The sequence below is a fragment of the Trachemys scripta genome, chromosome 1 (assembly GCF_013100865.1).
Source record: "Trachemys scripta elegans isolate TJP31775 chromosome 1, CAS_Tse_1.0, whole genome shotgun sequence".
Lineage (NCBI taxonomy): Eukaryota > Metazoa > Chordata > Testudines > Emydidae > Trachemys > Trachemys scripta.
Window position 1 is genome coordinate 242,267,100 of NC_048298.1, and position 12,721 is coordinate 242,279,820.

The 12,721-nt window shown below is 40.8% G+C and overlaps 1 protein-coding gene across 2 annotated transcripts in view; it reads right to left on the reverse strand.

Annotated features, from left to right (window-relative positions):
* The window catches only part of MYO16 (myosin XVI), a 559,391-nt gene that overhangs the window by 426,837 nt on the left and 119,833 nt on the right, over positions 1–12,721 (reverse strand). For both annotated transcript variants that reach the window (XM_034758177.1, XM_034758176.1), the window contains one exon: positions 3,423–3,686. In XM_034758177.1, the coding sequence (XP_034614068.1) occupies positions 3,423–3,648 (226 nt within the window). In that variant the 5' untranslated portion in view covers positions 3,649–3,686. The remainder of the gene's footprint in view (positions 1–3,422; positions 3,687–12,721) is intronic.

Genomic DNA, 12,721 nt, shown 5'->3' on the forward strand with positions numbered 1-12,721 from the left:
TTCTGTATGTGTGAAACTGATTGTTCCTTCCTAAGTGGGGCACTTTGCATTTCTTTGTTAAACTTCATCCTGTTTACCTCAGACCATTTCTCCAATATGTCCAGATCATTTTGAATTATGGCCCTGTCCTCCAAAGCAGTTGCAATCCCTCCCAGTTTGGTATCATCCACAAACTTAATAAGCGTACTTTCTATGCCAATATCTAAGTCGTTACTGAAGATATTGAACAGAGCCGGTCCCAAAACAGACCCCTGCGGAACCCCACTTGTTATGCCTTTCCAGCAGGATTGGGAACCATTAATAACAACTCTCTGAGTATGGTTATCCAGCCAGTTATGCACCCACCTTATAGTAGCCCCATCTAAATTGTATTTGCCTAGTTTATCGATAAGAATATCATGCGAGACTGTATCAAATGCCTTACTAAAGTGTAGGTATACAACATCCACAGCTTCTCCCTTATCCACAAGGCTCGTTATCCTATCAAAGAAAGCTGTCAGATTGGTTTGACACAATTTGTTCTTTACAAATCCATGCTGGCTATTCCCTATCACCTTACCACCTTCCAAGTGTTTGCAGATGATTTCCTTAATTACTTGCTCCATTATCTTCCCTGGCACAGAAGTTAAACTAACTGGTCTGTAGTTTCCTAGGTTGTTTTTATTTCCCTTTTTATAGATGGGCACTATATTTGCCCTTTTCCAGTCTTCTGGACTCTCTCCAGTCTCCCATGATTTTCCAAAGATAATAGCTAGAGGCTCAGATACCTCCTCTATTAGCTCCTTGAGTTTTCTAGGATGCATTTCATCAGGCCCTGGTGACTTGCAGGCATCTAACTTTTCTAAGTGATTTTTAACTTGTTCTTTTTTTATTTTATCTGCTAAACCTACCCCCTTCCCATTAGAATTCACTAGGTTAGGCATTCCTTCAGACTTCTCGGTGAAGACCAAAACAAAGAAGTCATTGAGCATCTCTGCCATTTCCAAGTTTCCTGTTACTGTTTCTCCCTCTTCACTGAGCAATGGGCCTACCCTGTCTTTGGTCTTCCTCTTGCTTCTAATGTATTGATAAAAAGTCTTCTTGTTTCCCTTTATTCCCGTAGCTAGTTTGAGCTCATTTTGTGCCTTTGCCTTTCTAATCTTGCCCCTGCATTCCTGTGTTGTTTGCCTATATTAATCCTTTGTAATCTGTCCTAGTTTCCATTTTTTATATGATTCCTTTTTATTTTTTTAGATCATGCAAGATCTCGTGGTTAAGCCAAGGTGGTCTTTTGCCACATTTTCTATCTTTCCTATTCATCCTTCGTAATTTGATTGAGTTTCCACTTTTTGTAGGACTCTTTTTAGAGTTTCAGATTGAAAATCTCCTGGTTAAACCAGGGTGGTCTCTTGCCATACTTTCTATCTTTCCTATGCAGTGGGATAGTTTGGTCTTGTGCCCTTAATAATGTCTCTTTGAAACCTTTCCAACTCTCTCAAACAAACAGTTTTCCCCCAAGACTTGCTTCCCATAGGATCTTACCTACCAACCCCTTGAGTTTATAAAGTCTGCCTTCTTGAAATCCATTTTCTTTATTGTGCTGTTTTCCTTCCTACCATTCCTTAGAATCATGAACTCTATCATTTAATGATGATTTTCATCCAAGCTGCCTTCCACTTTCAAATTCTCATTCTCCCCTATTTGTCTAAATCAGGGATCGGCAACCTGGTAAGCCCCCTGACGGGCTGGGCTGGTTTGTTTACCTGCCACATCTGCAGGTTCAGCCGATCACAGCTCCTACTGGCTGCGGTTTGCCGCTTCAGGCCAACGGGGGCTGCGGGAAGCAACCTGGGCCGAGGGATGTGCTGGCCGCTGCTTCCCATAGCCCACATTGGCCTGGAGCGGTGAACCGCGGCCAGTGGGAGCTGCAATTGGCTGAAACTGTGGATGCTGTAAGTAAACAAACCGGCCCGGCTTTCCAGGGGGCTTACCCTGGCAGGCCACGTGCCAAAGGTTGCCGATCTCTGGTCTAAATCAAATCTAGTACAGCCTCTCCCTTATTGCTTTCTCCACCTTCTGAATTAAAAAAATTGTTTCCAATGTATTCCAAGAACTTGTTGGATAACCTGTGCCCTGTTGTATTATTTTCCCAACATGGGTCTGGGTAGTTGAAGTCCCCCATGACCATCAAACACTCCTGTGCTTGGAATGATTTTGTTAGATGTTTAAAAAAAAAGCCTCATCAACTTCTTCCTGGGTAGGTGGTCTGTAGTAGACCTCTACCATGACATTACCCTTGTTTTTTATGCCTTTTATCCTTACCCAGCAACTTTCAACAAATCTGCTTACTATTTCCATCTCAACCTTGGTCCAAGGGTATACATCTTTGATATACAAGGCAACACTTCCTCCCTTTTTTCCCCTGCCTATCCTTCCCGAGCAAGCTATACTCTTCTATACTAATATTCCAGTCATGTGAACTATCCCACCCAGCCTCTGTGATGCCAACTATCTCATAGTTGTAATCACTCACTAGGATTTCTAGTTCTTCCTGCTTATTCCCCATATTTGCATTAGTTTATTAACATCTATGATACAGATTTGTTATCCCCTCTTGTCTCTCCTTTGTCTCTGCAATGCCCATGCTCCCCCCATATTCCGACTCTTCTCCCAGGTCTCCATGTTTTTTAATTACACGTGTGCCTACGCACAGGCATGCACACACTCCAGCTGTGCAGAGCACACAACACAGCTCAGGATCTGGGCAATTATGCTGTCAGGAGGTTACATCACATCACCAGCTCAGTGAATCCAGAAGCAAACAGAGACAGTGTTTTAATGTCAATGTTTCATAAAGCCAAGTCACTGTACATAAACGCTGTAACATCACAACAATCACCACCATCACTTTGGGGTCAGGGTTCATCAAGTACTATGGCTAAAGCTCATCCTCTTAAGAATCACCAATTCCTAATAACCATTTAATTGCCCCCAGCCAGAGCCACATCTCCGAATGAAGCTTATTTATTTCAGAGCTTTGTTTAAATACAGGGAAAACATTTTTCAAAGCATCACTAAACAACAATTCCATGGCTGTGGTATGCAAGAAGTCAGACTACATGATCAAAATGGTCCCTTCTGGCCTTAAAATCTATGACTCTGTAAACACCTTTATCCTACAGTGACATCCTAAGGCCTCCAAAACACTATGTGCTTTCATCAAGGACATACAATATATGCCATAATGTTTTATATTATATAATACACATTTATTCTATTGCATGTTAATTGCAAAGTTCATAGTACATACTAGCTACAAATAACTAATGTTATTTGAAATTAAGTCTAAAATAATGCCCCAAGACACAAGGTAGTTGCTACTCTGAAACTTTTAGCCACACAAAGGAATAAACCATGAGAAGACTGCTAAATGCGTGTGGTACCTTCTTTGTCATCATGATGTATGATTGCATCCTGTATCATATCAGCGAGGTTGAAATGAACTCGGTGATTCTTTCCATGTTTCAATTTTTTCACATGTCCTTCCTGTTTCTGAAAAGCTTTTTCTCTTTCATAATATGCCTTTATTTGATCACAGCGCATACGCTTCACCAACCGCTGACGCTGGCCTAAAGGGAGGGACTCCAGCAAGCACTGGTCAATTTCCATGTCATGTGTTCGAAAAACATTACATAGCTGGAAACAGCCTACAAGAAATGAAAGATAAACGAATTAAGGTCAGATAACACTGAGTTTTCAATGTTTAATGAAATTCCCACCAAACTTCTAGGGGTTTCTATTTAATTCTTTAGAAGTAAGCTTCACCTAGTTGACTAATGCTATTTGGGAAGCACCTGTTTTGCTATCATCTGCTTTATGGAAACACATAATTAATTCCATCTTAAAAATATTTTCACTTTTAATGCATGCTTTAAAATGCATAAACACAAAAATTAATAGAAAGAGGTCTGAGAGTTCAAATATGTGAGACATATGAGACATAAATAATTCAATGTAATACGAGTGGTTCCATTTGCCTACAAACAAGACAATATTATACAGGGAAATGCCAGTCTAAAATGTTTGTGCCTCCATTTTTGCATTTTCATTTTGCTTTGGATTAGCAAATTCCTGTTACTCAGTGAGAAGAAAAAACAAAATATCACAACTATAATGATTTCATTAGCATGATTTGGGTACGCAGGCAAATGTCTAGCTATTAAAACCAGAAAAATCATTATTGATTAGTAACTATGTGAACAAGGTTTTTTGCATTGTATTTAGCTCTCCAGTGGAATCTTCTGATAAAGCTAGATATCAGGAACTGAAGAAGAAACAAACTGAAAATGTAACTATGTTTCAGTCAGTCATTCTCTATGCACCCTGAAGTAGGATTCCTTCCCCCGCACGCCAATGTTAAATTCGCCATTTTTACCAGATGGTAAAGATGGGAGGGATGGTAAAGTAACCCATGCTTGCCCAATGCAGCTTTCTGTCCCACTCTAGTGGCCGGCCCTCATAGAAGTTTGTACATCTGCTAGTGCCTTTGGACTAACAGGGCTTGTTTAGCTCTGGCAGGAAAGACTTGCAGTTTTAAGTCAGTGATCCCCAAACTTTTTACCTTGCACCCTCTGTCTGTGCCTTACTCCTGTCTGTACCTTCTCTCCCCCAGGGCTAGAAGCAGAGCTGTGGCTCCAGGAGGGGGAGGATGTGGACAGGGGCAAGGGGCCTAAGGCTGGGGCCAGAGCCAGGGCCAGGGCTGGGAGCGGAGCTGGGTGGCACTCCCTCCCCATTCCCTATGAGGGCTGGCCCAGACCCCAGCGGCACCCTCCTGAATGTTCCTCTGTGCCCCCATGAGGGGGGGCATGCCCCACGGTTTGGGGGCCTCTGTTTCAAGACCACAGTTCAGTCCCTACTCCTGACAACCAGCCCAGGTACATACCATTACAGTAACATCAAGCTTTAAAAAAGTACTTTTTAGCACTCTTATTGATAAGTGTTTGCTCACTCATATTAGCAGTCATTTCAGCTAAAATGGAATGGTATAACAGTGCTTGGCATTTGATCTGCCAAATATCAGAAAGCACAAAGAATAAAATATAGCTCCACGACGAGACAGTTGGGAGTGAACACCAGTTGGCAAACTGAAATCTTCATGAACATTTGAAATATTTATTTAATGTTTAGGATGGAAGGAAACTGGAAACAAAGTGGGACGCTGGCATCAAAATTTTCAAAACCATTACTACTCTTGTTTGCCTCGGTTTTTCATTTGCCTAACTTCAGACTCCTTGTGCTAAAACTTCAACTTGGCCTGCAATAGAAGAGAAATAAGGTACAGGAGGGAAAAGAACCAGTGCTGAAAATCATGCTCCAACACTAGTCAAATGAGACAAAGAAGTATTATCCCTTCACCACACTTCTGTTAGTCTCAAAGGTGCCACAGGACCCTCTGTTGCCCTTCACCACAGACACTGAACATCAGAACTATTCCAGTTGTTTGATATTCCAGAGATTATGATTAGCTCTGACTGAATATAAGTTTAAGATTTTCTTGTTGTGTTCTTCATGTAAAGAATCTATCTAATTTGGACCAGATGGTTGCTAGCATGAGAGACAGATCTTCACCAAAATGGGACAAGTGCAGTATCTTTTCCCATTGATTTCAAATCGTTTCACTGAGAGGGGTTCCAGAGGCCTCTGGGGAACTATGGAATATAACCTATGATTTAGATCTGTGCCCCTCTTTGTTGATTAAATATAGCAGCAAGATTCCAAGGAAGACTTCCACTGGTATAAACTATCATAGCTTCATTGCATCACTTGAACTATGACAATTTGCACCAACTGAGGATCTACCCATCTGGGTTCGCAAGTGGCAGAGATAGTCATCTCAGTCTGAGATAAAAGCTATGTTGGTTGGCTCAGGGAAAAACTGGCAGAGTGGTTTGCCTGATGAGTCTTGTTTAATCTTTTGAAATAAAGTAAGTAAATCTAGAAGTTCCCTTTGATCCACTATTGTTTTTAGATAGCAAAGTTACAAGGGTATCCTAGTGTGGCCTCCTCCACTCCATCTCCATTTAGCAAAGAGATTGATAACTGGATGGATAATTGCAATGTCCTTGTCATTTCCAGACTAGATTACTCCAGTACAATGGGGTGTAAAAGCATGGGCCATTCACAAGTGCCCTTTTGCAGCCAGGTGTGACATTGCAAGAGTGCCCCATATTAATTTCTCCGGTCTGGGGCAGCAATAGGTTCACTTTACCTGCCTGGGGCAAGCAGAAGTCAACACACACTAACAAAATAGTATTTTGGAATCTTCAGGGAATTTAAGGGAAGATTTAAGAAGTCTCTACTCAGCCTGTGCTAACTGTGATAACCTAGCCAAATTTGAGCACATTTTCACAAAAGCACATACGTCACACAAAAAGCCACTCTCTTGCCACATTTTGAGTCCCCAAACCAAAGCAGGAGGGTGCAAAGCAACCAAACACAGGATCTTATAATTGGAAGTGCCAGGAAGATGAGAACTACCATGAGTAACTGTATGTGAACTGGGAATCACACCCCTAGCTTGTAGTGTAGACATACCCCAAGAAGACAAGTGACATATGAAGGGCGGGGAGAGAGGAAAACACTCAACTATATACAATTTTCATTTCATACACACACACACACACAGTTATTTTAACTAGACAAAGTAAGACAACTACTCCCACCTGTTCCTCTACCTACCCATCATGAACTGACTGATGTCATTTAAGCATCACAGCACAGAGGGGCTTTCAGAAGGGATTTGAAGCAGGGGAGTATAGTGGTCTTATGGATCACTTCACATAAATTATGTAATTTGTTGCCTATCAACATAATCAGACAAGAAAATATCTGAAATAAAGATAAGCTACAGTTTGGTGCAGTGGTTTGATAAGGTCATCATGACTGTCACTAGATGATTGTACATTAATAACGTGCTGACAATATTGCCTGCTATCAAATCCTTTTAGAAAAGTGTATTAGGTATGATTTATTTACTCAGATGCACTCTGCCAAAGTCACAACAGTGCAGGATGGCTTTCAGTGTGTACCCATCATATAAGTACTATATGTCCCTTATGAATCTATAAGTTTGAAAAACCACCTGGAAATATGAAAGGCCAACAAAAGGTAAAAAATATATTATTTCTTGTTTGTTAGAAACTAGAATAGGACAAAGGAAAGCCATGGTTATTCTAAAGCAATTTAAGTGGTATTCACTATTATAGAACTACTTCACCAGACATGGGACCAAATAAAACCATTATGAAGAGTGTAATTATGACTACAAAATAAGCTGTTGATATAATTGTAGCAATTTGCTCACAAAAGCCTGAGTACCAATTTTAAACACAAATTACTAGCACGATCATGTATAAACAAGAAATTCCTGAGCAAATAGGATTTGCTCACTTCAAATTGTGCTATAACCTCATTTTGAGGCTAAGGGAAGGAATTCTTAGTCCCAATAGGTGTTGCAGGGCTAGGGCTAGCTCACAAATGACTAACATAGGGTATGGAGGGTGCAGTGAAAAGAGTGAGAAAGCTAGTTAGATTTCTTTATCATACATGGGCCATGCTCTGCATAATTCCATACTTTGCATAAAACCATTGCCCATACCTCTCTTTGTGAATTATATGCACACATTTCCCCCTCTATGCTTCTGTTCCTCTGTGGGGGACAAGCTGCAGAAGACACTTTTGTAGCTTGAAACGGTGTGGAGAATCTCCCTGTCTGGAGGATCATTGCAGATTTGTCCTCAAACACAACAGAACACAGTTTCCCACTGGTGTTTGTACCTTCTACATCCAGATTTTCACTTCATTTCACAAATCTGCTATTGTGATCCACAGAAACAAATGCTGTCCCGATGTGGAAATAATGCTTTTTACTTAAGATAGCAAAGTTGCCTCCCCATTCCTTCCTTCCCCCTCCCCCCGCCCCAAATAAAAACCGTTGGAATGAATTTCTGCTTACAGTAACAAGAATCTGAATTTTGTTGTGACACAAGATAAGAATGCAATATGTTGAAAGCTACAAAAGCAATTGAAAACATTAGTCTTTAACTTGCAAACACTGACATGTTTATCTTTACTCTACTATTGAAGTCAGGGGGACTAGTCGCCTTAATGGGAGAAAAGTTAAGTTTGTTGGTAAATGCTGGCAGGACTGGAGGCTTAAGATTAAATTGACAATGGTCTGTGTTCATATTGGAAAATATTACAATATTTTAAGAAAGATTGTCTTTTAAACATACACCATAAGTCAGAAAAAAAAGTATATACAGTCAGTAACATACCAGGAGTGTCTGTTATTTGGAATGAATCTAAACTTAATTTTTCTAAGCAGACTTTGGGAAAAAGCCAATTACTCGTGAAACATACACCCAGTGGTAGATTCAAGAAAAGGGGGAAAAAATTTTAACTTTGAAGACTGAATCACGCTTTGTATAATGTAAAATGTACACAGGGAAAAGTGTAGATTGTATAAGGATAATACAAGAATTATTAAATAAGGATTTATAGGTGCAATTATTCCTTAAAGACTGTAGACCTTAAGCTTAATACTGTTGTGTTAACCTGCAAGTTCTCCAGTATAGCACAGGTCAGAAAGGTATAATTTACAAAGCCTTGCTTTATCTCTGATTGGTTTTTGTTGTATGCATTGCTTTGTTATCCTCTGTTATAGCTGCACATTTTGAAATTCCCAAATCATAGCCAATCAGCAATAGATGGTTCCTCTTAATAAATCTACCCACTCTGGCAGTGGCTTTGAAATGAGAAGAGAAGTGCAGCTGTTGATTAGACAAGGGTGACAATGTAGGTGAGGTAATGTCTTTTAGTGGCTCAACATTGGTTGCTGTAAAGGACTAGCTTCCAAGCTTCTCAGAACTTTTCTTCATGTCTGGGAAGGTAACCAGAGTGTCTAAGCTAAATACAAATTGGAACAGATTGTTAAGCAGGAGGGGCTCACACATGCTGTAGGAGACCACTTAAAATGAAGTGGGCAGTTAAGGGATAGATTGTTAAGCATTGTTAAGCATAAGGGGTTCCCTCCCCATTCCTGGGAGTTAGGGGAGCTCCTATTCCACATGATGTCTCCAGAGAATGTCATGAGCTACTGGGGCTGTGTGTTGTGTCTATGCAGTGGTTGGGGGGGAAATCCCCCATCTTTCTTGCCCCACGTAGTATCTGCTTGGGGTGGAAGTTGGAGCAATGGGGCTACATATGAGGCAGAAGGGGTGCCCTGTTCAGCTCTCTCTTCCTGCCCCATGTGGTGGACACAGAGTAGGGCATGGATCACTGGGGCTATATGCTAGGTCCCCCTGCCATTGCTACAGCTGCTCAGGAAACTCCCAGGTGTTCCAGTACAGTGTGTGCTGATGATGATTTGGCAGTGCTGCTAGCCCAGCTTCAGAATGCTTTTGTCGTTATTATTTTGGCAGGTTGTCAAATATTTCCTCAGAAATGCAAGCGAGAGAACAAAAATTGTGATGTTGACAGTTTATATCTTAGCAAAAGCTGGATGGATTTCATTGAACAAAGACACTTTCACAGCCTGAGGGCTATTCCTTTGCCAGATTCCCAGGTGTGCTGCTAACAATGGAGGTGGGAAAGCTTCAAAAAGAAAAGGTCACAAGAATCTATATAATGGTAAGTGTTGGACTACTTAAATATAGGGGCCCTATAACGTTCACCCAAAATACATGGGTCAGAATTTTCAATTTTGGGAGCCTAAAATTAAGCGCCTTAATCCATATCTCGGCAACTAAATGAAAATGGCCTGATTTTCAGAGGGGTCAAGTCCCTGCAACTCCCATTGACTTCAATGTTCTGTCAACAATAGTTTATCATTCATTTAAAAAAAACAACTAATAAAACCTAGACTTCTATATTGCAATAATTTTTGCAGAATATAATATTACCAATCTGTACCCAAAATGTGGCTAGCTTAACGCTTAAGACGGATATGAGAAAATCCTGGGTTAATCAATAAATAACATTGTTAGTACTGGATCAGGTCTGCAATGGGTGTAAATCAGTGTGGCTCCTTCAAGTTCAATGGAACTGTGCTAATTCACAGCAACTGGCCCCTTGGTAATTAATATAGGTTGGTGATGATCCTTGTTAGAGAACAGATTCTGATCATAAGATTAATGAACTCACCTTTTTCAGCAATTGCTACACATGGTTACTTCACTGCATACATTTCCTGCAGCAGTGATTTGCTGCTACCAAAAAGAAATGATTAAAAAGTCATTTATCATTGTTGCTGCAGCTGAAGGGAGTTTAGAGGCTGCAGGAGAAATCAGTAATATGTATGCAACAGCCCAACTGAAGTTGCAGTGCCTGCACTGTAAAAGTAATTCCTGTAATTATAGGTACCCTCTTTATAAATCAAAAGTTATCATACATCATCTTCATGTCCTTTCAGTTTTGAAAAAAAGTGCTTCTTAGCGACAGAAGCACCAAGATTAGTGTAAATCCATCTCAAATTGCACTGTTAAAGTCAGTATCAAAATACTTGTATTTCAAAATCTTTTGGTCAATCTAGGGAAAATTACTTACAAGTTCAAGAGCAATTCTGTTACATCTGTTAGGCTTTTGCTGAAGCACACTGCTCTTAACCACTCACCTCACTTCAACATCTGAAGTATTTTGGTTAGGTCACCAGCATTGTGTTCAGTTTAGTGAGATGCCTTTATTCCTTTTTCAAAGCAGATGAACAAGGAGTTATAAATATAAGTGTTATTTACCTCCATGAAAAGAATTCAATTAATGCCATGTCTTCGGAGCAATAAATTGTGTCTCAGCAAAGAAGTTGATCTGGCTCTCCTGTCCCTGGTTCTACTGAGCTCTTGTAGATGCAATTACAAAGTTAGGCCCCTTCAATGGCTTAATATACAAAGCTTCCTGATTTTCTGCCTTTGCTGAAGAGGAATACTGAGCATCGTCAAGTGACCGTCCCCTTATAAAACCTTACTCCTGTATGCTTTTCTTCAGAAGCCCTTTGATGTGACTAGACTGGTAAGCAGGAGCTGCAATCAATTTCCAGCTTGATACCAAGGAAAATAGTACTTATCGGACACTATTAATCAACTCTACAGGCTCTCTAATAGACTCTATTATCTATCTATCAGTGATTCAGTGATGCTACTGCAACATTTTATAACAATTTATTACTTTTAAATCACCAAGTCAACCATTTGGGTTCTACCTTTGTAGAGCTAGAAGGAAATCTGAATAATAAAGAACCAATTTAATGGTGGGCTCTATTCTCTCATTTATGAGTTATGTCACGTAACACTCTGGAACATATGGATCTTGTGTGTATTAGGTAAGAATCATTAACTGCCTACTAGCCAATCCAACAAACACAATGCAACAATATACGCATGCACTGGCCTTAAATGTAATGAAATATGGATTTCAAATATGTGCAAAGGGATTCTCTATGGGAATGTATGTATACACATGTGCATATATATTTTAAAATCTATATGCATGTGCAGATATACACACATACAATATGGAAACAGGAGGAGGTCTAAATTCAAATTGTTTGTTTCACATGGTGCATTTCCTAAAATAGGAAGCCCTATCACAGTGGGCAGTGCTCAGAACTGCATGAATGCATGGGAAACGAATGGGCACAATCTGCTCGTGCTGATGCTGCTTGATCCGGTGACTGAAAAGCTGCTGTCTCCACATGCTCTCTGCTGCTGTTGTCCTTGCACAGTCTCTTAGAAGATGAGACAAGGGCACACTCTGGATTCTCAGAATAAGCATAATCAATCTCAAGCGCTCCGTCCCCCCAAATACAAAAACCACTACAACAGGGAAACAAGCCCCGTGGATTGTTTGATGGCACTGGAGTTTCTGATAGAAAGCTAGTCCATAGTTGCCCAGTAACAGCATAAAGTGGTACTAGACCATTTGTCTCTCACCTTGCACCTAACCAATGTAACTGGGCTTTGTGTAAGGGACAAAGCTGGATGGAATTCAGCCCCCAGTCCACCAGCAACCTGCAAGATTATAATGTAGCCCCCTCTCCAGACTATAACTTCTGCCCTTCTGGTCCCATATGCAGGGGGTGTTGGGTGTCTGGATTGGTGAAATTAGGGATCCTGTAGTATCCCAAGCACATCTCCAACAGCCCAAATCTAATTAGTCTATTTGGGACAGGGGCAGAAGCCTCTTAAGGTATCTCTACACTGGCACTGTAAACCCAGCTAATGGACCTGGGAATCACAGCCATGCTAACGTGTCCATACTTCACTACACAGACCTTTTGACTCAGGTCTGCAGCTTGACCTCCATCCACACTGCAAAATGATAGGGCTTGGACCCAAGTCACAGCAGGACTAAGGCTCTAACCTATCCCCCAGCAGGCTCCTAGAACTGGGATCCTGAGGATTTCCTGACCCAAGTCAGAATGATGTGTATGTGGATGGAAGAGAGGCTTGGGCTCAAACTTTAACAGGTGTAGGGTGCAGAATAGACACAGCCCTATACAACAAGCAAAAGCAGTGAGGGCCCTGCAGCACAGCCGTACCACCTCTGTGCCTGCCCCTCTCCCCCATCAGTGAGATTAAAGTGGTGTAGTGTACTGTACTACAGGTCAATAAATTTCACCCAGAGAAGAGGGAATTTTAGAAGTAATTATCGGCTAAAGTACATGAGGAGAGTTTAATGGGCATTAATC